This window comes from Ambystoma mexicanum, chromosome 6p, assembly GCF_040938575.1.
Source record: "Ambystoma mexicanum isolate Mex_15411 chromosome 6p, UKY_AmexF1_1, whole genome shotgun sequence".
NCBI classification, from domain to species: domain Eukaryota; kingdom Metazoa; phylum Chordata; class Amphibia; order Caudata; family Ambystomatidae; genus Ambystoma; species Ambystoma mexicanum.
Genome location: NC_090935.1, coordinates 583087300 through 583114226, shown reverse-complemented (window position 1 = coordinate 583114226; position 26927 = coordinate 583087300). Strand labels below are relative to the sequence as shown.

Genomic DNA, 26927 nt, shown 5'->3' with positions numbered 1-26927 from the left:
TGAAGACCAAACCTCCCATTCTCTTTTTTCAGGAATCTACGAAAGTACAGACCTTTTATGTCAATGGCTATTCTACCTATACTCCCCGACCCCCCGCTGTTTTGGGAAAATTAGGTCCAGCAGGCGGCCTGGCCATCTTAATTGATAACAACTTGACAGTGACATCCACATTACTAACCCACTCGAATGAAGTACTTGCAATCAAAATCACTTCTCAAATAGATCCGAAATTGATGATAGTTTTAAAATGTCTTTACTGGAATCCTGGCCAGGTGACGATTGACACTATATTTACGCAACTGGACACATTATTTGAAGAGGTTTTCTTTCGTGATGAGTTTTCTCACATTATCTTGGGTGGCGATTTTAATTCCTATTGCCTCCCTCTTTCAACGTTGCACCCCTCATCAACTTCCTCTTTACGTCCCTCTATCTCTCAAAGACATGGGCAGCAATGGATGGAATATATAGCTGATTGGGATCTCCAACTTGTAAACTTTGCAGATTCTAATCAGCCTTGTACATGGAGGAGAGGCCTGGCCTGTTCGTGCATTGATTACTTTTTTGTTTCTCCAAAGCTTTGTTTATTGGAATCCGTCATTATTGATAATCCCCCTTGACCACCACATGTTGCTTACGCTAGCAATTTATCTTTAAGCAACTATAATACTGATGCAAAACGTGCGCTATTAAATATTGATAGGCCAGTCACATCTGTTCACTGGACTCTTAGGCTATGTCGTGAACTGATCTATAGAATCAGCTTAGAGTCTCATGCTCCTTCTCAAACTAATTATATCGCATCAAACTGAGGCATGGAATATAAAATTGATTTTCATCTTAATGCGCTTGCACTTCTATACATTAACAAGCAACGTATACACACACATTCTTTATATGGCAAATTGCAAGCTTAAAGCGCGATAAAAACACTCACATTCGTAGACTAAATAAACAAGACCGGGCCGATCCCATTGTTGGATCAAAAAAGGATGATTTTACAACGATATAAGAACAATCTTAAAGGCCTCAAACTCCAGCTATAGCTTCACGATAATCAAAGGATGGTCTCCCATTTGTGCAAAAGAAAAACAAGAAATATATGGGAAATGCTAAGAGGATTTAATCCTTCGACTCAATTCAACTTACACTGCTCAATATCTGCAGAACAATGGGAAGCACATATATCGAATACATTTCAATTACCTTCAAACCACAAAAGTGTTCCTTGCATTTCAGTGAACTTACGATCTCTAATGCAATATTCGCTATCCATTGATGTGCGATGGGCAATTAAAAAATTGAATCCCTCTAAAGCCGCTGGTCCAACTGGTTTACCCGCCTGTGTTTTCAAAGCAGATTCCTTCTTTTGGGCGACAATTCTAAAGCAGAAATCTGACAATATTTTTCGGTCAAATTCCATTCCAGTCTCATGGCTGTCTGCAATTATTATACCAATTTATAAAAAAAAGTCGACCCTGGCAACCCGAATAATTTCCGCCTAATCGCGCTAATGGATGACTCTGCCAAGGTTTTTTGCATCACTTTATTAAAATGACTAGAAGAGTTTATGATCAGTCACAACACCCTATCCGAGATGCCAAGTTGGATTTAGAAAAGCAATAGGTACATCTTTTAAATGCAACAATCTTGGCCCATATCTTAGCTGGCACCAAGTCCACTAATGCTGGTCCAATTTATATGGCGGCGTTGGACCTTAGGCAGCATTTGAATGTGTCATTAGAAACCTATTATGGCAAAAAATGCTTTACCTTGGCATTCTGCTCTTTTTAGTTGGTTTAGTTACATCACTACACCACCAAAAAAGCTTTCAAATTCGCAGAACTCAAGAAGGGGCACTCACCCCGCTGATCCAACTTATGTTGGAGTCAAGCAGGGGTGCAATCTTGCAGCTATACTATTTAATCTTTATTTGTGCGACATAGATCAAATTTGGCAGGAAAATATGTTTCCATTTAGGTTGGGCCATTTACTATTGCGTTAACTGGGATTTGCAGATGATATTCTATTTGATAGAACTCAATTTGGTCTGCAAAAAAGCTCAATGCATTTGCCAAATATGCAGACAAATACAATCTCCAGACGAATCCATCGAAATCTCAGATCATTATTTTTTGTAATAAAAAATCTATTAAGTCATATAAATGATCTATATTGGGCAATTTTATGGAAAGAGCCTATTCATTGCGGTACTTAGGCTATACAGTATCGGACTGTATGTCGGTTCGTATGTTGAACCAAAATCTCCAATTAAAACTATGTCCGCTTCTATCTCAAATGAAGGTCATCTATAGAAGGTATAGCAAATACTCTATTATGCCAATCATTGATTTTTATACTCTAAAGGCGGAGCCCATCATCTTATATGGGCTTGATATATGCCTCTTGGACTTGGATAAATTACTTGATCACATCCAAGGAGTTCTGTGGAAACAGACATTAAGCTTACCAATGGCTCTACCAAACACCATTATTCGCCACGAACTGGGAATCAGCTTGTTGGCTTCAAAATTCCAATGGCGTAAACTATTAATATACTTTCAAATGCTTAATCCTCCAAACAACTTGTGTTTGAAATCTTTCACAAGATGTTAAGCCCTGTGAATGTACCCTCATTAATCAAATTTGAAGACAGTATGGAACTACTACTCTGAAGAATAAGTATTACTAAAAATGATTTGGCTCTTCGCCTCCCAAAGATGAAAAAGAAACACTTTGAACACGATTGGTTGGTAACCATCAAATCCAATAATGGCTATAAGACACATGCTGAATATGCATCCTTTGCACGTAAAAGGAAACATTGTGCTAAATATCTGATTCTGTTTCCCTGTGACAAGGCGCGTTTGTTATTCATGCGCTTTAAATTTAATATTTTCCCTACAGTTGAGCGAATACAGCACTGGAAGAAATATGATGGCAAATTCACTACTGCCTTTTGTCGATTTTTGTACTCATAACAGTGAGATAGAAACCGTAAAACATCTAGTTTTATACTGCAAATACTTTGATACAAATAGGAGTAAGATATCTCCTTACTTTGATGTTGGGACGATGATATGTTCTGGGGAGCGTTTGTGGTCCCGATTGATGTGGGGCGAAAACACCTTTCATTTTCTGTCTCACTAAGTTGTTAATGTGCATTAACGATGCACTCCTATTGATAACTGACAATGTATTTCACCATGAAGTATGAATTGAAAATGGTAAAAAGACTCTAGTCTTTGAGATGTTACAGATTTCAATTATGTTGGACAAAGTGTACTCAAAAATTAATTTGCTTTTTTGTTCTGAACCTATAATTATGTCTTCGAACCTAAGCCAGACTTTAACTCAGTCACATTTATTTCAATTGGCTATGTGTTGTCATGTTCTTTAATGTCGTTGTTTTTAGGTAATGTACAAGAATGTAATAAGATTCCAAATTAGTTAATTTTTGTATCCTTTATTTTCTCCTACATTTTTTAATGTGTAAAAAAAACATTTCTCTTTGTATAGATTACACAAAAAGATTGTATATAGTTATGTTTTAATCTGACCCAACTGTTTGTAAAGGTTTATTTTCTTTAAACCAAAAACAAAAAAACAAAAAAATATTCTTTTTAAAAAGATATACCGGCACTGCTATTTCCGGAACGGCATACTTGTAATGAGGCCCCTTGTCTTCAACGTCTTCTCAGACTGGGGCTTCCCAGAGATCGATTTGTTCCCAACTCTGGAGAACGCTCAATGCCCAGATTACGCCTCCAGGTACCCACAGAACCGCTCCAAGGGAAACGGACAATGGGTAACATAGTCAGGGAAATATATCTACGCTTTTCCCCCCCTGACTCCTCTATTAAACAAGATGCGCCAGGAACCAGTCACGATGATCCTGGTGGCCCCGATGTGGGTCTGCCAACCCTGGTTCTCTCATCTGATGGCAATGTCAGTGTCCCCCACGAGGAAACTGCCATGACCGTACAACATGCTGTCACAAGACAGGGGGCAAACACTCCACCCGTGCCCGCAAACTCTCAATTTAGCAGCCTGGCTCCTGAGGTCATAGAGTTCGGTCACCTCCAGCTCCCTCAAAGATGCATGAACATACTTAGAGGCACAAAAACCCAACACCAGACATTGCTACTCCAGTAAATGGAAGGGCTTTGTCATCTGGTGCAATGCCAAGAGCATCAATCCTGTACCTAACTCGCCTACTAGATTCAGGCCTAGTTTTCAATTCCTTGAAAGTCCACTTAGCTGCACGTTCAGCTTACACCACGTCCAACAAGAAGGCTTGGTGGTGGAAAATTCTAGTAGTCAAGGCTTTTATGGAGGGGGTTGAAAGACTTCCTCCCCCTATGTACAACCCAGCTCCCAGATGGGACCTGAACGTTGTACTGACTAGACTAATGGGGTCTCCCTTTGAACCTATGCATAAGGCTAGCCTTAAAGCACTCACTTACAAGACCGCCTTTCTGGTGGCAGTCCAATCAATAGGAATAGTTAGTAAACTGTAGGCTCTTTCAGTTCAAGACCCATTTGTCACGATTCACAAAGATGAAGTGGTGCCGCGCACTCACCCACGGTTTGTGCCCACATTTATTTCAAAGTTCCATGTGAACCAGTCAATAGAACTACCAACCTTTTTCCAGAACCCCACTAACGTGGCAGAAAAAAGCCTCCAACCACTTGAAGTGAGGAAAGCCATGATCTATTATCTGGAAAAGACAAAACCACTAAGAAAGACAAACCATTTTTTTCGTTTCTGTGGCAGCTGGTAGAGAAGGGGTCCCTGTCTCCAAATCGGTTATTTCAAAGTGGATAATAAACTGCATCACACTGTTACACTCTTGCCAAGAGAGATCTGCCCTTCAAGCCTTGAGCACACTCTACTAGGGGCACGGGGGCTTCCGTAGCATTCATTGCAAATGTTCCTCTTGAGTCCATTTGTAAAGCAGCAACTCTACACACCTTTACAAACCACTACTGCCTGGAAACGCACTCTGTAGGCCTGATTCTCAGGTGGGACAAACGGTATTAAGACATCGCTTTACTACTGTTCCATTACACATCCCACCACCATCTCTGGGTACTGCTCGCTAGTCTATGCACAGCATGTGATTCTAAGCTTACTGTAATTGCATTCCTGATGATTGTATCTGCTTAGATTCACATGCGCCAACCCTTCCTCCCCTATTGGAGTAGAAGGAACATAGACATCTTACACCTTCTCTCTCTGTACTCGCTCACGTTGTCATAAGGCTCCCTCACGGCTGAAAAAACACAATCGGAGGGACCTCGACGCGTGAGGGATTTTGGATACACTGCACGTCACGTTGGGGATAGTGTTACAGGCACGCCCATGTCGACTTCCCCCTTCGATTCTCAAAAGATGCAATACTCTGCGATAACAATGAGATGTCGGACTATATGCACAGCATGTGAATCGATGCAGATACAATAATCAGAAATGCTATTACTGTAAGTAATATGTGTCATGTTGTTTTCCAGTCTCTACCTGTGTTGACAATCTTTTAATTTTTCATCTTTGTGTGTTGTGTGTGTGTTCATTTTTTTGTTTTATTTTTTTATTGTGCTCTATAGTTTTTACAAACCTTAGACACATCATAAAACAAATTTCAACATAAATATATATTAAACAGGACAAACCTAGAATAACTAATCGTAGTTACCCTTATGAGGATATAACAATTTTAACTTGTTTTTCCTCTTATGGCTAAAGATGAAGGTTAAAAAAACACAATGTTCATTGAATTTGAAGATGAAGTGCTAGAATTTTCGAGAGAGAGAGAGAGAGATTCCCTTGTGTTCTATAGTTTTTACAAACCCTAGACGCATCATAAAACAATACATTTCAACATACATATATACTAAACAGGACACACCTAGAAGACCTAATCCTAGTTATCCTTATAAAATGTCAATCAAATTCATTATACATATATTAAAAAGAAAGAATAAATAGGTAGCCATTTTTGAAGTACACTATTTAAAACAGAGATTACATCAACTTAAATCTGTACATTTCAAGAACATTTTCCAGATATCAAACGCTGTTAAATCCACCCGGCAATCCCCACGAAAATTGCAACATCAAAATTGATCAGTTACCGCACTTGAAGCATCATGTACCAGGGACTCACACCCCCTCACATAGGCACGGGTAAGCTTACTACACCTAGTTAAAATGTGGCGACTAGACTGCTTTGTAAACCACATAATCTACACATTCTTTCCTTGTATGGGAGACCACTCCAAGCGCCACTTTTTAAGTACTACATTTAAAACCTTGCCTAACATATTCTTTAGACCAAGCTCTTTGATCACAACACCTAGTACAATCAGGAGATCCATCTTAAAATCAAATGAAACGCCTTAAAAAATTCTAGTACTTCATCTTCAAATTCAATGAATATTGTGTGGTTTTTTTTTTACCTGCATTTTTTGCCATCAGAAAAAACAAGTTAATATTGTTATATCATCATTCCACATATTCAGTTTTAAATAAAAGTTCCTGTTAATTTTCCATCTGGTGAGCAGAGAAAACAATCCCCATTCACACCTTATGGCTTGTATCGGAACACATTGAGGTAGCCCCAACAAAAATCACCTGATTTTATCCTCTAGTTTGGGTCGCCATTTTACCTCTTTTCTAGTAAATACAGGATTCCAGGTACCATTCTTGCCTTGTAAAGCTTCACCATAGCAGGGATCGAAAAGCTACCTTTATGAGCTACAAAGGATCTGATGATGCACACTTTTTTTAAAGCTTTTAGAGACTACATACTTCATCTCGCTACTTACCCCCGTTCTTTTAATTCGTGTATAATTAACAATTTCCTTATTTTCCTTAATCTCACTTGTTTTGGCTATTTCACTATCTGGTAATTCATCATTGCTATTCTCTAAACATTGCACAATTTTGCCTTTGGTATCTTTAATCAGCCACTGAATGGATTGCTGCAGTGGAAGGCGATTATCTTTAAAAAAAAAAATGTGAGTGTAATCAAATTTACACCAGTGACATATTAATTGAATCCTTGTATTTGGATTACAAAAACAGCTGGTTCTCATTTGAGTTGGAGGACATATTGTATATATCAAAGAACCTTACACTGTCCAGAGCTTCTGGGCCTGATGGCATACCAAATATGATAATTAACATGAGGAACTGTTTGTCATAACTTGACCTGGAGGATCATACACATTAATCACCAGTAATTTCAATCTACAATCCGTAGTCCAGTAAATCAGCTGGGATGCTATTGCACATTTATTTTTCAAAGAGGGCAGATATCCTACCAGATTCAGATATGTTTTTATACCTGTTATAAGCCCTCTGCTGGGTCACCCCATTTGCTATGTTTTTAATGCCACTTTCTTTAAAATCACATAACCAACCATGTAACAAGGGTCAGTGAGCCATGTCTCATGTAAGCAGAAAATAAAGGATTCTAACAAACCGTATAGGCCCTTATCATGGAGAAATGATTGATATCCACACACATTCCAAGAAAGCAAATTAATCCCTTCTTTTTCTAATATCAAAGGTCCATTCACACTTCATTGTTTCAGAAACATAGGTTTTCCCAATATGTCATCTAGTGCGATCATAAAGGCCTCTAGTTCCGATTCCCATTTCAAAATCTCTTAACCCAGGTCTATCGTCACTATCTCTAAATGACTTGGATTTTTTAATTTCCAATTGGAATCAGCTTCCAGGTTAACTTTAATTGTCTGCATGGGGATTACCTCAAGGCCATTAAACTTAAGCACTGCAGCCTGGGACAACACATATTCCACAAAGATGAAGAAAAATACAATATTGACCAGTATAGCTCAGCCGTCAGGGCAGGTAGCTCAACCAGTAATATATCACTGTACGAAATTAATGACAATTGTAGAATCCATTCTAAGACCTTCAACACTCTAGTTCTATTTAGAAATTAGCTGAGGTTAGTTGCCTCATTTTCCAATATTTTAAGCTTGAAAACATTGTTTGAGTTTGACTGAACCTACTTCCATTTTTCTACTTATCCCAGTTCTTTTAATTTGTGTATCAGTAACGATTTCCTTATTTTCCTTAATCTCACTTGTTTTGGCTATTTCATTATCCGGTAGTTCATCATAGCTATTCTCTAAACATTGCACAATTACGCCTTCGGTATCGTTAGTCAGCCACTCATACATAGTCCCTACAGATTTATTACCCCCTTCCCTAGGGCCTTACTTCGTCAGGTTCTTTATACAATCTGTTATCGATGCATTGTGTACATTTTTCTTCGGTGTCATCATTACAACCTGTTTTTCTGCATCTTCCTCTTCTGTCAAGAAGTGTTCATCCGTTCTAAACCTATTTCGCTTTCTCGGTCTTTGCAACCTCTTTTTTTCCATTTTCTTTTGGGATGTGTGAGCATAGTCAATGCTCTCTGTTTCAATATTAGCAAGATTTCCTTTATTTGAATCCTTAGCCAAGTCTTTACATTTTCTGGAGTCCAGGGCTTCTGACTTGGGTTCCAGCAAAATAAAATCTGCCACACCCAGATTACCAATAGCTTAATTCAAATGTATAGAGGCATGTAGGATACGTATAAGTTCGCTCTCAGGATTTTAGTCACTGTTAAACATTATAACATCAACTATTTTGCCAGATATGAACAGCAGTTCCTTTTGGTCTGCAGACATTTTTGAGCACAGTAGCATCAGAGCCTCACACTTCGCTGAAAGCTTAATTACTTTATCATAAAGAGTCATAGAATTCTGTAAATGACTAAAGGATTCAAATCTGCTGTGTACGCCAAACATCAGTTTCTCTAATGGTTTCACGCACATAGTTCTCTGTTGGTAGGGTATTTAGACAGTATGTGCGGTGTTACTAGAGAAGGAATACTTTGCAATATGGGAACCATATTTATTTCTGAAACGCCCCCTTTCCCACCGAAAGATTCCCTGTCCACTGTATAACGCAAATTGAGCAAGGATTGATTATCATCTATGGATTGTGAGGATACAAAACTAAAGTTTGTTAATGGTATAGAACGCACTGGGGATGAAGAAGAAACAATAGTATGTTTTGGAATTAGTTTAGGGTCAGCAGCAGGTGGATAATAATCAGTCATTTTTGAAGGGAGAACATTAATGCTCTTATCCGACAAAATTGGCAAGACCACTTTTTCAATCGCCATGTTGTTTACCATTGTTTTCTTCACAGAATATGGCTTAGCTTCTACTTTTCGCGTCACACTTACCGCCCTTCATCGTTTTGACGGGCATTTTAAATAAAGATGTTAAGAATAATTCCCAGTGACGACCCGCTGCAGGGGGATAAGTAAACAATACCTATACCTTCGCCCGACACCGGAACAGTGAAACAGCACTCACCAAAGCACTTGCTCAATGTGCGTGTTCATTTACCAGTTGATGTTGTAAAGGTGGAAATGTACATTTTTAACTATTGCATCAATTTGTGGTGAAAATGTAAGTTGGCTCTCAGAAGGTACACCCAGATTTCGGGCCACTGTCACTGGGACTGGAGGAGACCCAAGACTAGACGACCAGGAGAACAAAAGGGGATGTTCAGTAGAGCAGCCTCCAATGAGCATTTCTGTTTTGCTTCCGTTCAGATATGATACATTCAGTCTAGCTGTCCCCATACTAACATGACCCTACGAACACCTCATCATCCTATTAAAACACAGCTAGCTGAGCACATTCCGGCTAGCTTAGGCATCTCGTCAGGCCTAACGCAGCCAGAACTCAGTCTGGGTCACATCCAACTGATTTCCTCAGCACCACACCTACCGCTAAGAAGCAGCTATCATGCAACAACGACACCAGCTGCACACATATCCAGTGCACCCACGCACCCTTAGACACTTGCTAGGCCCTGAACACCCTCGCATATGGAAAGCAAGGCACAATCGCCATATACTAGTGATACGACAGACACGAGGTTTGATTTCCCAAATAGTATGGTTTATTGCAAAAAGTAGGCCAACTGGGGTCTAACGTCTTGCAACGTGTGTCACCCAGACCTCGTGAGACGCAAGAGAGAGAACATCATATAACAGTTACATATATACAAAATGACAGCCTTCAAGGCACATCAGAACCGCCCATAATGTATCTTCTTGAGCTAGGGTTCGGTGATTGACAATCATGATACATTATGACAAGTTTCTTAAAGTTAGCAACAGTTGCAGGCATAGTTCTTGTTATTAAGAACACAAAGCACTTGTTCTTTTAAGATATCATGTTCGCGAGAGAGACACATTCCAATGCACGTTATCTACTAGTTTCTATTTGTGAGCTAAGGGTCAGCCTGTTCTAAGGAAGGTCCGCGAAGGAGGACCACTAGAAAATTCTAAATCATGTTTTAACTGCCTGTTTCTACAGCTGCAGGGAGACAGGCCGGCACCTGGGCCGTTGATTAAATGCCGTTTCTGCTTGCTTTCAAGGACTCAGTGAGGGAGGAAAACAATGTATTTCTGTACTGTTTGGCATTCCTGTCTGGGCTGTTCTTTCAACATGCAAGCTGCGGCATTGTACCGTGTATGAGCTTTCAGAATATAATACGTTTTGCAAAGCATTTTAACAGAAAGGAAAAAAGCAAATGGGGAATTTTACACAAGATTGGCCCCCTATGGTTACACTGACGGGTCTGTGATTGCGATGTTGGTTATATGATGCGATTGGTTTACTGCCAACATAATATACCTTGTATGTTTGGTTAGTGTCGTTTTCTAGATTTACACACTATCTCTCTACTGATTTGAACTGCGGTTCCAGAGGGCGTTAAACCTACCAGAGCTTTGAGGTCATACCAATGATATATAAGGCGCTATATAAATGCCAAGTAACATAACATAAGCAACTATCTTGCATTCAGCACTGGACTGCACTCAGACACTCTTTCACAAATGTGTCTCCATTTGCTCCTCCATGTAGATCTATCAGTATCTGGGGATCGTCTGCATACAGTTGACACTGCAGACCCCTCTTCTCTATGACTTGCCACAGTGGGCACATATATTTATATATAAAGAGAAGGGGAGATAAAGGCTGACCCCTGTGGTACTATGCATGTCAAAGAACTACTAGGTGAGATACAATTCTCCAGTTTTACTTTCTATGTTCTATCTTGCAAGAAGGATTTCAGCCATGCCAGAGTAGACACAGTGAAGTTCAACACTGTCTCCAGGTGCTGAACCAGGATCTTATGGTTGATGGTGTCGAACGCCGCTGATGGATCTAAAAGGATCGGGGGCTGCTGGTCTTCCCTGGCAACAGAGTGTTTCTCCCGCAGGAGTAGTGAGTTATCTCTGTGGTGTAGTGGCCGGAAACCAGATTGAGAAACAGCCAAGTACCCACCTCTTTCAGGATGCCCAGATAGTTGACAAGTACCGCACATTCCAATATTTTACTAAGGAAGGGGAGGTTCGAAATGGGTCTTAAAATAACTGGCTTAGCTGGGTCCAAATGTGCCCTTTTTAGTAAAGTGGTAACGTGCTGCTTTTAGTTGAGCTGGCATAGTGCCTCTCTGAAATGAGGCATTTACTAAAATGGATATATCTTCAACTAACAGACTGATATGATCTTTGATGAGCTTAAGAGGGATCACATCTAGTGAGGAGTGCTTTTGCTTTCATCCCCTGTACTCGTTTAAGTATGTCTGAACTAGATAAAAAATAAAGGTTTTGAACTGGAGGATTGTGAAATATTTTGACCACGTTTCTCCTAATTTCTGTCTGCTGTTGCCTTCTGCCTTTGGTTGTACTGCAACTGGACAACATAAAAATTATAAATATATAAGGTTAGTTGGTCTTTGTTTGGCCCCTGGCTAAATGGAATCTGTTGGGTGAGGATGACCGACTGAACTGCTTATTTGATTTCATATGACACTCAAGAGAACCCCATTTGTGACTTTCTCTGAAATCAATTGGGTGCGATATTGTGTTGGGGTAAATACAGTTTTCAGAAAGGGGGCATACAGTTTATTTCTTTTTGGTAATGTTAAATCTGTACATCTTTTGTTTCAGAAACGAGAACAGTTGCATGATGATGAAGAAAAGAAAATCAATTTATTCAGTCAAGAAAGACAGAAAACCCTAGACCGTCTTCGCACCTTTAAACAGGTATTATTATATTGACCCCACGTTTTTCTGTGCTGCATTTCTTCAATGATACCCTCTTATTTCATAGATCACATACACCTTATATTGTTTTTGTTTTGAAGTTTGTTTTTTTAAAGTGGCAAAATGTTTTTCTGTGCTTATTAGCAAATATTTGCACTTGTGGTATCCTCTATGTTCCCAATGTCTTGAAACTTGCTGTGATGAATGGAGACATGACTGACCATTTATAATGTTGTGCTATTTTGAACTATAGATACGATTGATACCAGCTCTCACCAAAATCCTAGCTGCTGCCTCTTTCCAAACTCCTATTTCTGCCTATGTGGAAATGCTTCTATTCTTTGTGAATTTCCCAAAAATTCACAACTTTCGGAATGCCTTCCAAGTCTTAAACAGGCTCCAGTATCTAATTATAATAGACACCCTCCATTCCTTCCACATAGTCCTCATATTATTTTTTAACTAGGCGCTGTCTGGACCCAAAAGCCTTTAACCAGCCACCACCAGATGTAAATGCAACTCCATGATTGCTTTATTTACAGAGTTGCAGATGTCGCTGGTGCAGCATAGCTGCTACATATGGAGTGGCACAAATCCCCTCCAACCCCCCTGTAGTTTTTCTGTATGGTGTAGACACTAATCCTGGAACATAGCTATTTGTTTTTGAGATCCATAGAACATTTTTCACCCAAAGTCTTCAGGTTTGAAGGTTGCAGGGATTGCAGATGGTAGATAGTTGGTGTAAGATCAGCTCTGGCAATGTAGTTGGTGCCTTGGAGTGGATCACACCACTGCACTGAGGGCTGTAGTTTGTGGCTGGCAATGAGCAATGTTTGGCAAGATTGTATGCAGTACCCTGTGGGAGACTGCACCAGCCTTGATCACATGGCAATAGTTAACCCAACCCTTGGTGTAAGCATGTACTACACATGTTGGAGTGACTGAGCAGCCAGGGTTATCTCAAGAGGGGTCAATGTGAGCTATAGGGCTATGACATAGAGATTCACCGTGACACATATCCAAATAAACACTTACACTCAAGGTTTCTTGATAAAAAAATTATGTATTCATTTACCAGTCAGTTGAAAAGCCTTCTTTAGAAGGGAGTAAATATATGTAACACAAAAATATACTTCACAAAATGTACTCTCTGTTTCAATAAATCAGTAGATACCCATCTGGGATGGCACACAGACACTTTCTACACTCTGAGGTGACTTAAATAACTAGGACACTGTGGACATTGATATATCACTTGCACATTTAGAGCAATACTGAGTTTGGTGTCAAAAGGAAAATAGTGGGGGAATAAAATGGTTAACAAATATTCTTAAGCAGGTAAGTACTTTTGAACTCCCAATGCCAAGTAAATTAACCCTTTCCCAGCTACACAAGTAATAGAATGTGTGACTTTTGTTGAGGGATAGTTAAAGCACACAGTCAGAGGATAGAAGAGTCTTTCAGGGAGCCAGGACAGCCAATGTCAATTGAGCAAAGTCTAGGGGCGCTGAAGCACTTTTTGAAGGTAAGTAATAAGTCTTGCACAATGTTTTCAAAGTCTTTGTAGAAAATGAAATCACTGTATGGCCATAAGCTGGGAGGCTTGTGAGGGGCAAAGCTACAAGCAACTCTGCAAAAGCAACCAAGACAAGTCTCAACAAAGCTGAACGTGTTATATGTTTATGCACATGGTGCACAGCCTCTGGGTAAGTTGAAGATGGGACTGGGTGAGTCATGAATATGTCTAGGAAATCCAACCCCCCAAAGTATCCAGTAAGTTTTGAGTGTTCCTCCAAAAAGAGATGTGTGGATTGGACAGGGAAATTAATGGAAAATGTGGCCAAAAGAACCTCCACAACTTCAATCGATGGACAAGATTAAGCCCGGCCAAGTATTGACTGATAAAGGTCCGTTTGCTGGGTAGTTGCACCCATACAAGGAACAGCCTCAGATGAGAACAGTGATGCAGACTCACTGACTGAACAATGTAGTTTGAATGTTTTTTCACCCTCCCCTCTGCTTCTCTGCTCTTTTCACTGTTTTTATTCTATTCTCTTCTCCTCTCTCTCTTCCCCTTCTCTCTCTCTCCTTCCCCTACTTTTCTGTGTGCACTTACTCTATCCGAACTGTCCCTGGACCTAGTATGATAGTAACAAATGTGTGTCTCCCCCCTTTACTTGTTATCCCCCCCAGCACTATCTGAAATGTCGTCGGGCCTAGTACGATAGTCGCTTGTTTTGTTCTTCTCCCTCCTCTCTCCTCCCCTCTCCCTCACCTCGTGTCATTCTCCGGCTCTGCCAGAAATGTCATCAGGCCTAGTACGGTAGTTGCCTGTCTGTTCCCATTTCCTTCCTGTCTGTGTCTTAGCACTTGCACTATCTGAAATGTCGCTAGGTCGAGTACGATAGTTAATTTCACATTCTTGTTGTTCATGGCCTGTAAGAATGTTTTGGATTTTCCCTTGTTCCCTCCCTTGCCGTGAACCGCTTTGAAACACATTGTGTATAGGCGCTATATAAATAAACTATCAAATCATATCATATCATATCAGTTAGCTAGGCTACACAACAAGATGTAGGTACCCGTTAGTTTTACAGTACCGTAGGTCTGAAGAAATTGGTTCCAGCTAGCTTCTATTCCTGTGTAGGTCTGCAGAACCTGTTGTTCCTAGGCCTCAGTCGTCGGGACAAGAGGGAGGGCGTCAGTCGACTCCTGCACTACGAATTGAAGGTCGGCGGCAGCAATGGGCAAACTTGAGATCAGCTGCCCTTTGCGGTTTCAGCTTCTCGCAAATAGTACCACTGTGGTTCTCTGATACCTTATGGACGTTCCTCCCATCTGGTGTCCAACACTATTTTGAGGTGGCTCAGGCTTGGTCAGTTCTGCTTCATGAGAGTCCGGAGGATCTTCCTGGAGCTCGGGTCCGACTTAAAGACGACACACACGATTCTGGTGTTCCTCTCCCTGGCAATCGGTTTCTGCAGCAGCAATGGAGGTACAGCCAGCTCCGAGAGGATTTCCAGATGAGCTCATCTTGGGTCGATTGGTCCCACCAACCCAAGGGGAGAAGTCGTCCTTTGCAGGGTTTCTCTAGTCGAGGCAAATTTGGGGCTTCCGCACTGCAGCAGGGCTTCACCGGGGAAACCAACAGTCAGGAGTTGCAGCAGGCGTCTCTTCCAAGTTCTTCCTCAGATTCCTTCGTCCAGTGGTCGACTCTGCCTTCCAAGCAAAAAGCCTTGCCTTTTATGCAGGTTTCTCCCATTTATTTGCAGCCTAGCTGTCAATCACAGCCAGCCAAACAATAACCTTTGGGTGCATTCCTGTAACCAAGGAGACTAAGCTCAGGGAGATCCGGGCGCCTCCCTCGCTTCCTGCCCTGCCAGACACGCTAGAGCCAGAGGCGGGCTTCACCAGTGAATCCCACCACAGACAAAACGAACGAAGGGACCAAACCTGGTTTGGCGCGCAGATTAAATCTCAAGAAGGACCTTTCCAACAAGAAATGGCCAAAATAAAAGGCCAGGGCCATTTTGACAAAATGGCCACCCATGGGTGCTTTACTGCAGCTGCAATTGCAGCCTGCAGTAGAAACACACAATGGTAGGAAAAATTAAACCACTGCCACCAGCCATTAATTGTAGAAAGGGTAACATAAAAATGTTACATGAGAAACTAGACAAAGGGGATACTAAATAACCCCTCCAGCACCCTATTGTAAGATAGTGTGTGCTGGGTCTAGAAAGTTACACAATGGAAGTAAAGTCGATTTTACTTCATTGCTCTTGGAAACATTAGTTATCCAAGAGAAGGTATTTAAACCTTAGCAGAGATCCAAGGGCTTTCTATGTGGCACTGCACTGAAGGTGCTTTGTGTCACAATGTAAAAAGATGCCTATGGGGTTTGTCAGACTTCAAAACCAAAAGAAACACAGAGGTCAAATTAAACAAAAATGCATGAGTGGGAATAAGGTCTCACTCTCTTCAGGATAAAAATGTAAAGTCATGAATTCCAGCAAAAAGAGCTCTAAGGTAGAAGGAAATTAGCACATTTCTGAGAATTCTCCCTAACAAGCAATAAATAGCTCCAGGAGCAGGTTGATGAACTCCAATGAGAGCACTGTTAACAAACAATTGGGGACACTCATGAAGTCACTGCAGCGCTAATCAGAAATTGACACTGGCAAACTGGTCACAGCAGTATGGCAGGGAGGTTATTGCGTGACTGCATCTTGGGAATGTGGAATTAACTATTTTCTGGGAATGTTTCCTCAAGCTGGTGAATGTAGATTTGGTCAAGTACCAACACGTTGATGAATTCTCCCTAAAGGGGTACACAATGAATGGGGAAAGAACCGATCTTTCAAACGCAATGCAAAACTCTGAATGGGGCAAGGAACAGGTGACACCAAAAAGTGCAAAAAGATTTTCCTTAAATTAGTAGTCTGTCACACTGGGTGACCAAGAGCAACACAGAAAACGAATCTGACCTCTTGTATAACTATTAGATATTTTCTAGAAAAAGGACAAAGCCACATGCAAACTATTCAGTGAATGGCCAATGGAACACTAAAAAGTGGTAACCATTGCTTTGATGGGTGATGGAGGTGTTCTTCCAGGCTTAATCGTTTTAGTACGTGCAAATAACAGAACAAGCAGAGACTGTAGTAGCACCAGGGTACTGTGCGCTGGATAAAGATCAAAGAGAGCAAAGCTGAACGTGTTATATGTTTATGCACATGGTGCACAGCCTCTGGGTAAGTTGCAGGTGGGACTGGGTGAGTCATGAATATGTCTAGGAAATCCAACTCCCCAAAGTATCCAGTAAATTTTGAGTGTTCCTCCAAAAAGAGATGTGTGCATTGGACAGGGAAATTAATGGAAAATGTGGCCAAAAGAACCTCCACAACTTCAATGTATGGACAAGATTAAGCCCGGCCAAGTATTGACTGATAAAGGTCTGTTTGCTGGGTAGTTGCACCCAAAGTCTTGATGATAAATGGCACAAGGCTATTCATTACTAACAATGCTTGCATCCATCCATCCATCCATTTGCAGAATGAACAACTGATGTAATATTTGTACTCACCACACAGACTGACAGACGTAACGTTTATTGGCCTAAGGAACTGAAACTACAAGTACATCTGAAATATTGCGTTATCTTCGATTGATCTATATTACCATACTGTTTTGATAATCTGCTAGAGCTGTTTCCCCAGATTTAGAAGATGGAGGATGTGAAGCCGGAGGTTTATGTAATGCAAATAACCTACAAACTAGAGAAGAATTCTTTTAAACTGGCTCATCAAACTGTTGTTCTTAGCAGATCAGCTTTCCCATTCCATCCAGATATTTAATTTAACTGACTCATATATGGAACCAGGCTATTTATCACTAATGATACTTGCATCCATCCAGTCGCAGAATTAACAAATGATGTAAATTGTTTACTAACCACACAGACTAACACACATACCCTTTGTTATGTTTATTGGTGTGTGTGTTTGTGCATATATTTATAGATAAATGTATTTATATTTCTGAGGCTTGTGGAAACTGCTTAGATCACATGCTGTGCATAGGCCAACATCTAGTGATAGCTGCAGAGTATTACAGTTGTTGTTTTCGAAATTCGAAAAGAAATTCGAAAAGGGACGTTGATAGGGCGTACTAGTAATACTATCTCTAGTTTGACGACTGCTGTACCCATGGCCCTACACGCGTCGAGGTCCCTCAGATTATTTTTTTCTGCCATACTAGACTGACGCTCTTTCGCAGAGTTCACCTTTCGGCTTACTGCCATTGATTATATATATTAATTACCGATAGTTTCTCTTACTATCCTTTAGATCACAATTCCACCGACTATCGAGTTTCTGACAGCAGTGAAGAGATGACCGTCGAAGACCCCCTGGCAACGGATCGGTCCGGCCTGGAAGGTTGCTTTGGGCTTCGGCTCTCATAGTAGGGAGAGGGGGGGGGGGGACATTTTAGAATGTATTTCCCCCTTTTCGTACACCACACCTAGCTGCCGTGTTATTCCGTCATGGACAGGACCCCCATTAAACTTTGTCCTAAGTGTAACAAGAAATTCCCGTGGGTTGACAAACGCCTTGCGTGCAACCTTTGTCTCCCTCAGGATCATGGGCCAGGGACCTGTCGAGCGTGTAAACTCTTTAAACCCAAATACGATTAAGGATCGCTTAACTAAACCCTGGGCCCACCACGTCATGCAGGTCGAACCCACCATGAACGTGGAGGGGAACTTCAGCGACGGCAGCAAAGCAGCGCTATCTGAAGGTGACAGGGTTACTCCGGTTTCCCAAGCGCAGGCCCCCGACCCCAACAGACAGGCCGGTGGCCTTGTTATGGGGACGACACCCGGCAGCGGAAGCGCTCTCACAACCCCCTCCACCAAGCACACAACCCATGGCCGAAACTTGACACACGTGTCTAGCAAACGGCAACACATGACATCCAGGGAGAGGTCCGTTGAATTGCTGTCCTCTGCGCACTCCAGATCGTCATTGCCACATGACAGGCCCCAGCTGTCGAAAGACAGAACAGACGTCTGTAAAAACATACCCGAACGTCGCACATCAGCAGACGAGACTTCGGATCTATCCATAGCCGAGATTCGACATTCTACGTCGATATCGGTAAATAAAAAACATACAGGCGACACTAGCACATTTAGTAAAAAAGCACATCCCTGAAGGCCTTGTTAAGTCAAGAGAGTCTAAGAAGAGTTCTTCTAAGACCCCTAATAGGGATAAGTCACAGAAGGATAGGCCCCTCACAAGAGGAAGGGACCTCAGGAACAGGATTCCCTGTCTTCAGCCTTAAAGAAAAAGGCTACCACCCACTCCAGAAGATTTGTCTCCCATCTCAACCAGTGGTTATTCCTAGCACTGCCCAGTGGTCAGCTGAAGATATCGATAGGGTCGTGAAAAGAATGCCCTTAATGGCAAACCTTTATGAGAAAGACCCTGAATACTTCACAAGCTTTCACTCTACCCCCAGAGCCCCCTGGGTCTCAGAACCCTGTTGAACCCCCTGCTGAAAGGTCTCGCCCCATGAGCTAGTGCAAGATCCCACTGTCATTGACCTATATGACCCGGACACAGATCACGAAGACCTCTATGTCCAAGAGGCCGCAGAGCCTTATTATGGGGATGATGAGGATGACCCAGATACAGACATGTATAACATGGACTCCTCAGTTAATCAAGACCCCCGGTTGTGGACTCACCCATAGATAATCAGCCTCTTCTGAAAGAAGTGCTCTTCAAGGCGGCTCAGCATTTCCATACATCTACTCAAGAGGATCACCGGGACAAGGATTTTGTTGACAAAATCTTGGGAGATAAAAAGGCTGTAACTCAATTTATTCCCCTACTAAAGTCTGTTCAGCGGAAGATACAACCCTTGCTGGAAACACCAAATCAGACGCGGACGGTGAACACCTGCATAGAAAAACTTTTCAGACCTGCACCATCAGACTTGCTATACATCAGGGGGCAGCTGAAGCCTGACTCGCTTGTTGTGACTAGAACAAGAAAAAGAGCTGGTACTCCCCTAGCCTCCTCTGAGACTCCTCCACACAAGGCGAGTAAGAGGCTGTACACAATGTGCAGGAAGGTGCCTCTTCTGCTGCGTTCCAGACCAGGATAGCTAATAACTCTACTCTTTTAGCTAGTTACAACTGCCATAAATGGGATGAGGTCTCAGCTTTACTCTCATCAGCGCTGGAACCCCACAAGACTCAATTAGCACTAGTGGCTGCAGAAGGCAGGGCAGTTTCAAGCTGCTTGCTAAAGAGCAATCTTTACGCTGCAGACAACCCTGGCAGAATCATAGCTGAGGGAACCATTATTAAGCATCACGCTTGGTTACGCCAATCCAGTTTTAAGCCAAAGACGCAGGCCACTCTCATTAACATGCCCGTCGAGCCCAATGTACTCTTTGGTAAGGCCGTTGAGGACACCTTGAAGACTGCCAAGGAAGAATATGATACACTAAAATCATTGGGCCAGCTGACCAATAAACCTTCTGGCCAGAGGGGAAACAGCAATTTTCGTTGCTCACGCAGACAAAATTCCCAAAGGGGTTCCAGCTATAATCAAAATCAGGGAACGGACTGGGGGAACAATCAAGGCCAGGCCTCTCAGAATTACCACAGAGGACCACGCAGATCATGCGGTCGGGGAAGGGGTTCCTCCTCCAGAGGTGGTACCCCACCTCAGAAACAGTGACAACCCGCTTCAGGTGCCCTCCCATGCCTCTCCAGTAGGAGGGTGCATTTCCAACTTCACCCATGCATGGGAGGGTATCACCTCAGACAGATTGGTGCTGTCCACTGTAGAAGCTGGGTACTGTGTAGAACTTCTCGAACGACCTCAGAACCATCCCCCACGCCAGAAATCCCACTCCAAAGAAGACTAACGCATCCTCCTCGAGGAAATCGCCACGCTACTCCTAACGGACGCTATAGAAATCGTCCCGGCCAACCAGTTAAACAAGGGTATTTATTCAACCTACTCCTTGTGCCAAAGAAAGATATAACAATGCGCCCAGTATTAGACTTGCGCTCTGCAAACCAGTATGTCAGGCCACAAAAGTTCTGCATGACTACGCTACAAGAAGTAATCCCTCTGCTAAATCGGGGGCACTACATGGCAACACTGGATATGAAAGATGCCTATTTTCATATTTCAATGTTCCCAGCGCACAGAAGATTCTTGCGTTTCAAGTGCTGCCCTTCGGAATAGCATCTGCTCCAAGGGTATTCACGAAGGTACTGGCGATGGTGGCAGCATACCTGTGCAGGGAGGCAATCCCAGTGCACCCTTATCTGGACGACTGGCTGATTACGGGGGACACTCCTCTCATTTTCAGGCAGAACATTCAAAGAACTATCAACCTACTCTTTCAATTGGGCTTCTCAATAAACAAGAAAAAATCAAGCCTAGTGCCCAGCACGACCAAACAGTTTCTAGGAGCTGTCATAAACTCAGAAGAGGGGTTGGTCTTTCCATCAGAGAAAAGAGTCCAAAACATGTTACTGCAAATATCTCATTATCAGGCCGGCCACCAGATAAGGGTATGCAAAGCAATGCGATTGCTAGGCATGATGGCATTTTGCGTTTACCTGGTACCAAAAGCGCGCCTGCGCATGCGACCGATGCAGGAGTGGTTGGCGAAACAATGGTCTCAGGCAAGTGGTTAGTGGTCGTTTTGCCAACACTAGTACAAAACCTTCGATGGTGGACAAGAGAAAACCTATTAAAGGGAAAACCCTTCCATGATCCAGAAGTGCAGGCGGTTGTCACAACAGATGCCTCACTCGCTGGGTGAGGGGATCATTACCTTAATCACACAGCTCAAAGTCTGTGGACTTGTGCTACGGCACAGAACCACATTAATCTGCTGGAACTACTGGCAGTGTTCAAGGCCCTTCAGACATTCCAGATAAACCTAGCAAACCAGTCAGTGCATGTCCTCACCGACAGCACCACAGTGATGTTGTACACCAACAAACGGGGGGGGAAACGTTCTCCACATCTGTCCAAGCTAGCGCAACGAGTTTGGAAATGGGCACTAAAACTGAAGATATTCCTATCGTCCCAACACCTACCAGAGGAACACAAGTGGCAACTATACTAGGGGGGTCATAGAACACCTCTTCTCTCTATGGGGTAACCCACAATAGACTTGTTCGCTACAAGCGAAAACAAACAATGCCCAGACTTCACGTCCAGGTTCCCCCAGCCAGGCTCCAGGGGGAATGCCTTATGGATGAACTGGTCAGGGAAATTTGCATATGCTTTTCACCCCGACGCCTCTCATGAACAAGGTGGTCAACAAGATCCACAAGGATCAAGTGACGCTCATCCTAGTTGCTCCTATGTGGGTGAGACAACCCTGGTATCCACATCTGCGCAAACTGGCGATGTGCCACCCCATCAAACTCCCGTACCTGTCCAAGCTACTCACTCAGCATGGGGGATTAACAGTGCACCCTCAGCCTCAATCTATGAACTTGGCAGCACGGCTCCTGATGTCATAGAATTCGGACATCTCAACCTACCACAGAGGTGTGTGGATATCCTTAAGGAAGCACAAAAACCAAACACTAGACACTGTTATTTTGACAAGTGGAAAAGATTTGTAATTTGGTGCCAGTCTAAACAAATTAACCCCATTGAATGTACCCCAAGCCACATTCTAAATTATATGCTCCACTTGCTATATTCAGGGTTAGTATTGAACTCGATAAAGCTCCACCTGGCGGCCCTGGCGGCTTACACCACCTCCCACAATAAAGTATTGTGGTGGAAAGTGCCGGCCATCAAGGCATTCATGGAGGGATTAAAGAGACTCCACCCTCCAATCTCAAGCCCGTCACCAGGTTGAGATCTGAACTTATTACTCGCTAAGGTCATGGGACCCCCTTTTAAGCCTATGCACAAGTCAAGTCTTAAACACTTAACTTACAAAACTGCCTTCTTAGTGGCCATCACTTCCATAAGAAGGGTTAGTGAAATACAAGCATTGTCAGTGCAGGATCTGTTCTTTGTCATACACAAGGATAAGCTGGTTTTACGGACACATCCTAGGTTCTCAAATCTAGATAGTCCTAGTGCACTCCCAATGCATTCAGTGACTTACAATCTTTAAATTTTCTATATGTACTGTAATGGGGTGTGGGGGAGACAAAAACAACCCTGGCACTGGGTTGTGGTACTAAGATACAATACAACAGATGTCCACAACCTTGTGGATCTCTCCCGTCCCCTGCACACCCAATGTTTATTCTAAATACAACCAAAAAGTTATGTTTTTTGTAGGTTCAAACCTTATTATAAACGTAAATTTCAAAAAAATAGTATCAAACAATCTTGTGATGTATTTCATCAATCAATTTATAGTAAAAAGAACATTCTTTTCCAATCTTCATTACTATTCAAACAAAGTGCATTTCGAAATTGGTATTAGCTTTTGACTTATGTTTTGTTTCAACATAGTATGGATAAACAAATTCAAATCATTAATATCGATAGTTTTTCATTCCTTTCAATAATACTTCTTATTGAACATCCAATATTAGATTGTGTCTACGCGTTTCGGTGTATTCTATCCCCTTCTTCAGGAGTTGTCTATCCTTTTTCATGTGCAGTTATCACATCTACAACAAATAAGTAAATAGAGTATTGTCACTCATCTGTTACATTTACATTTTCTTGTTTTATATCTGTCATTCATTTTCATCTCATAATTACCTGTGTTCTTTCTTATAGCAACCGTTTGTTATGCTAGTGAAATCGGCCTGTAAGGTTAAAAGAATAAATATAAAGATGAACCTACTATTATTTACACTTCCAGGTTCTTGTGATAAAAACCCATATGTGGATACTAAGAGTCATGGTGTAATACCAATGGTTCAAGAGTTACCCGTTTGCTGTCCTCAGCTGATGCACCAATGGGTGCTCAGATGCCTCTCTCCTACGTCAGTATTCTTCAATCAATGTTCTAAAGAGAAGATTTTTGTTCAGGAGATCAACCTGTACCATAATCCGATGATATATGCCCTTGTTCCAGTAAGGGGTATTCAAATAGTCCTAGTTAAGTGGATTAACTTTACACCCGATGGTGAATCTGTAGAGAATTAATATGGAATGACTTCTTCATTGAGTTTAGAACTCATGCTCCAGTCTATTAGGTCCACAATGGTTATGTGCATATGGTTCTGAATTCCTCATGGTTTTAGGGCGTTTTAGTGCTTACCTCAGTTCGTTCTCCTAATCTTGCTAAGCTGCCGCGGTAGAAGAGATCTGCAAAATGGCCGCTTTTGTTTCACACATGTGAGACATCCATATAATAGAACTAAAATCAAGCTAAGAGACTATGCCACATTTGACACTAAGTCTGTGATCTATGGATTGAGTTGCCCTTGTGGCATCTTTTACGTAGGACAGACAAACAGAAAAGTCAAAGAAAGATGGCATGAACATAAAAGTAACATCAGAACCAAAAACACAAGGTCACCAGTGGCACGTCATTTCGACGAGAAGAAACACAGTGTAGCTCAATTGAAGGTAATAGTCCTAGAAGTAGTCAAAAAAGCAACAAGGGGAGGGAATCATACCAAAAGGTTGAACCAGAGAGAAATCTATTGGGTAGACAGGCTGAGTAGCTTAGCCCCTAGGGGCATGAACGAAGACTACAACATGGGAGTATTTTTGTGAATATTGTTGTGAATGTTGTGGATGAATCTTCTAAGCACAGTATTGAATTGAGCTGGAAGAGGGATGCAACATGCAATGCATAAATAACGTTAAGAGAAATCAGAATGTGAGCACACCTTTTCATCCTATAATTACCTACACATTAAATATATGAACTATGAAGGTACGAGATCAGGGTACTGCACAGTACAAAAAGATTTCATGAATTGGGAGATGAGCATATAGTTGGACATTAGAGAATTCAAGACTAAAGTACATTAACATATATCACCTAACGCCTAGTGGAATCTTCTATTTTTCGTTCCGATAAACGGCGAGATTAGTCACAATTTTCTACACGGAATACACTTTCAATTCAGATCATATTGACAGTGAATCATCATGATCTAGACATCCGTAGTCATTATCACCTCTATAAGCTGGTGACACATATGAATATCAACTTGTTGATAATTATTTAGACTACACGAGCGTGACGTCATCACGCCGCCGCGTGATGTCACCACGCAAACGCGTCATCACCGTGACGCTTACATAAACAAAAGCGGCCATTTTGCGGATCTCTTCTACCGCGGCAGCTTAGCAAGATTAGGAGAACGAACTGAGGTAAGCACTAAAACGCCCTAAAACCATGGGGAATTCAGAACTATATGCACATAACCATTGAGGACCTTATAGACTGGAGCATGAGTTCTAAACTCAATGAAGAAGTAATTCCATATTAATTCTCTACAGATTCACCATCGGGTGTAAAGTTAATCCACTTAACTAGGAGGACTATTTGAATACCCCTTACTGGAACAAGGACATATATCATCGGATTATGGTACCGGTTGCTCTCCTGAACAAAAATCTTCTCTTTAAACATTGATTGAAGAATACTGACGTAGGAGAGAGGCATCTGAGCACCCATTGGTGCATCAGCTGAGGACAGCAAACAGGTAACTCTTGAACCATTGGTATTACACCATGACTCTTATTATCCACATATGGGTTTTTATCACAAGAACCTTTCTGGAAGTGTAAATAATAGTAGGTTCATCCTTATATTTATTCTTTTAACCTTACAGGCCGATTTCACTAGCATAACAGAAACGGTTGCTATAAGAAAGAACACAGGTAATTATGAGATGAAAATGAATGACAGATATAAAACAAGAAAATATAACAGATGAGTGACAATACTCTATTTACTTATTGGTTGTAGATGTGATAACTGCACATGAAAAAGGATAGACAACTCCTGAAAAAGGGGATAGAATACCCTGAAACGTGTAGAGACACATAATCTAATATTGGATGTTCAATAAGAAGTATTATTGAAAGGAATGAAAAACTATCTGATATTAATGATTTGAATTTGTTTATCCATACTATGTTGAAACAAAACATAAGTCAAAAGCTAATACCAATTTCGAAATGCACTTTGTTTGAATAGTAATGAAGATTGGAAAATAATGTTCTTTTTACTATAAATTGATTGATGAAATACATCACAAGATTGTTTGATCCTATTTTTTTGAAATTTAAGTTTATAATAAGGTTTGAACCTACAAAAAACATATTACTTTTTGGTTGTATTTACAATAAACATTGGGTGTGCAGGGGACGGGAGAGATCCACAAGGTTGGGGACATCTGTTGTATTACATCCTAGGTTCTCCCCTAAGTTCATCTCAAAATTTCATGTAAACCAGTCTATTAAGCTTCTGGCTTTCTTCCAGAACCCCCAAAGCTCAGCTGAGGTAAAACTCCACACACTAGATGTAAGGAGGGCGGTACTTTACTATGTAAACAAGATCAGACCGCTAAGGAAAACAGACCAACTGTTTGTCTCCGTAGCCCCAGGCAGAGAAGGGGATTGCATTTCCAAGAATGTTATCTCCAGATGGATACTCGGGTGCATACAACTGTGCTATTCCCTGTCAGACAAGACGCTGCCTTTCACGCCAAGAGCTCACTCCACAAGAAGCACAGGAGCTACTCAGGCATTTATTGCAAATGTCCCCCTAGACAGCATTTGCAAAGCAGCTACATGGAGCTCAGTTCACACCTTCACTCAGCACTACTGCATTGATGCACATTCCAAGACAGATACACAGGTGGGACAAGCGGTTCTAAGACTTCTGTTCGCCCATGAACCTTCTCAGGTCCCACCACCTTCTCCTAACACTGCTCGCTAATTTATGCACAGCATGTAATCTAAGCCGATTCCACAAGCCTCAAAAGGGATACATAACTCACCATAATCGTATTTCTGATGCTTGTATATGCTTAGATTCACCTGCGGCCACCCTTCCTCCCCTCGGAGAGAAGGTGCATGGATGCTAATGAGCTTGTCTATACATATCTGCTTGGATACATCTGTACTCACGCTACACTTCATGCAACCTCATGTCAGAAAAATAACAATCTGAGGGACCTCAAAGCGTGAAGGATCATGGGTACAGCGGACGTCACACTAGGGATAGTATTACTGGCACGCCCTGTCGACCTACTTTTTCGAATTTTGAAAACAACAA

General features: G+C 41.7%; 1 protein-coding gene across 1 annotated transcript in view; it reads left to right on the top strand.

The window, feature by feature from the left end:
- Positions 1-26927, top strand: part of JMY (junction mediating and regulatory protein, p53 cofactor) — a 1013065-nt gene that overhangs the window by 694211 nt on the left and 291927 nt on the right. The window contains exon 8 of the mRNA XM_069627416.1: positions 12063-12158. Within this exon, the coding sequence (XP_069483517.1) occupies positions 12063-12158 (96 nt within the window). The remainder of the gene's footprint in view (positions 1-12062; positions 12159-26927) is intronic.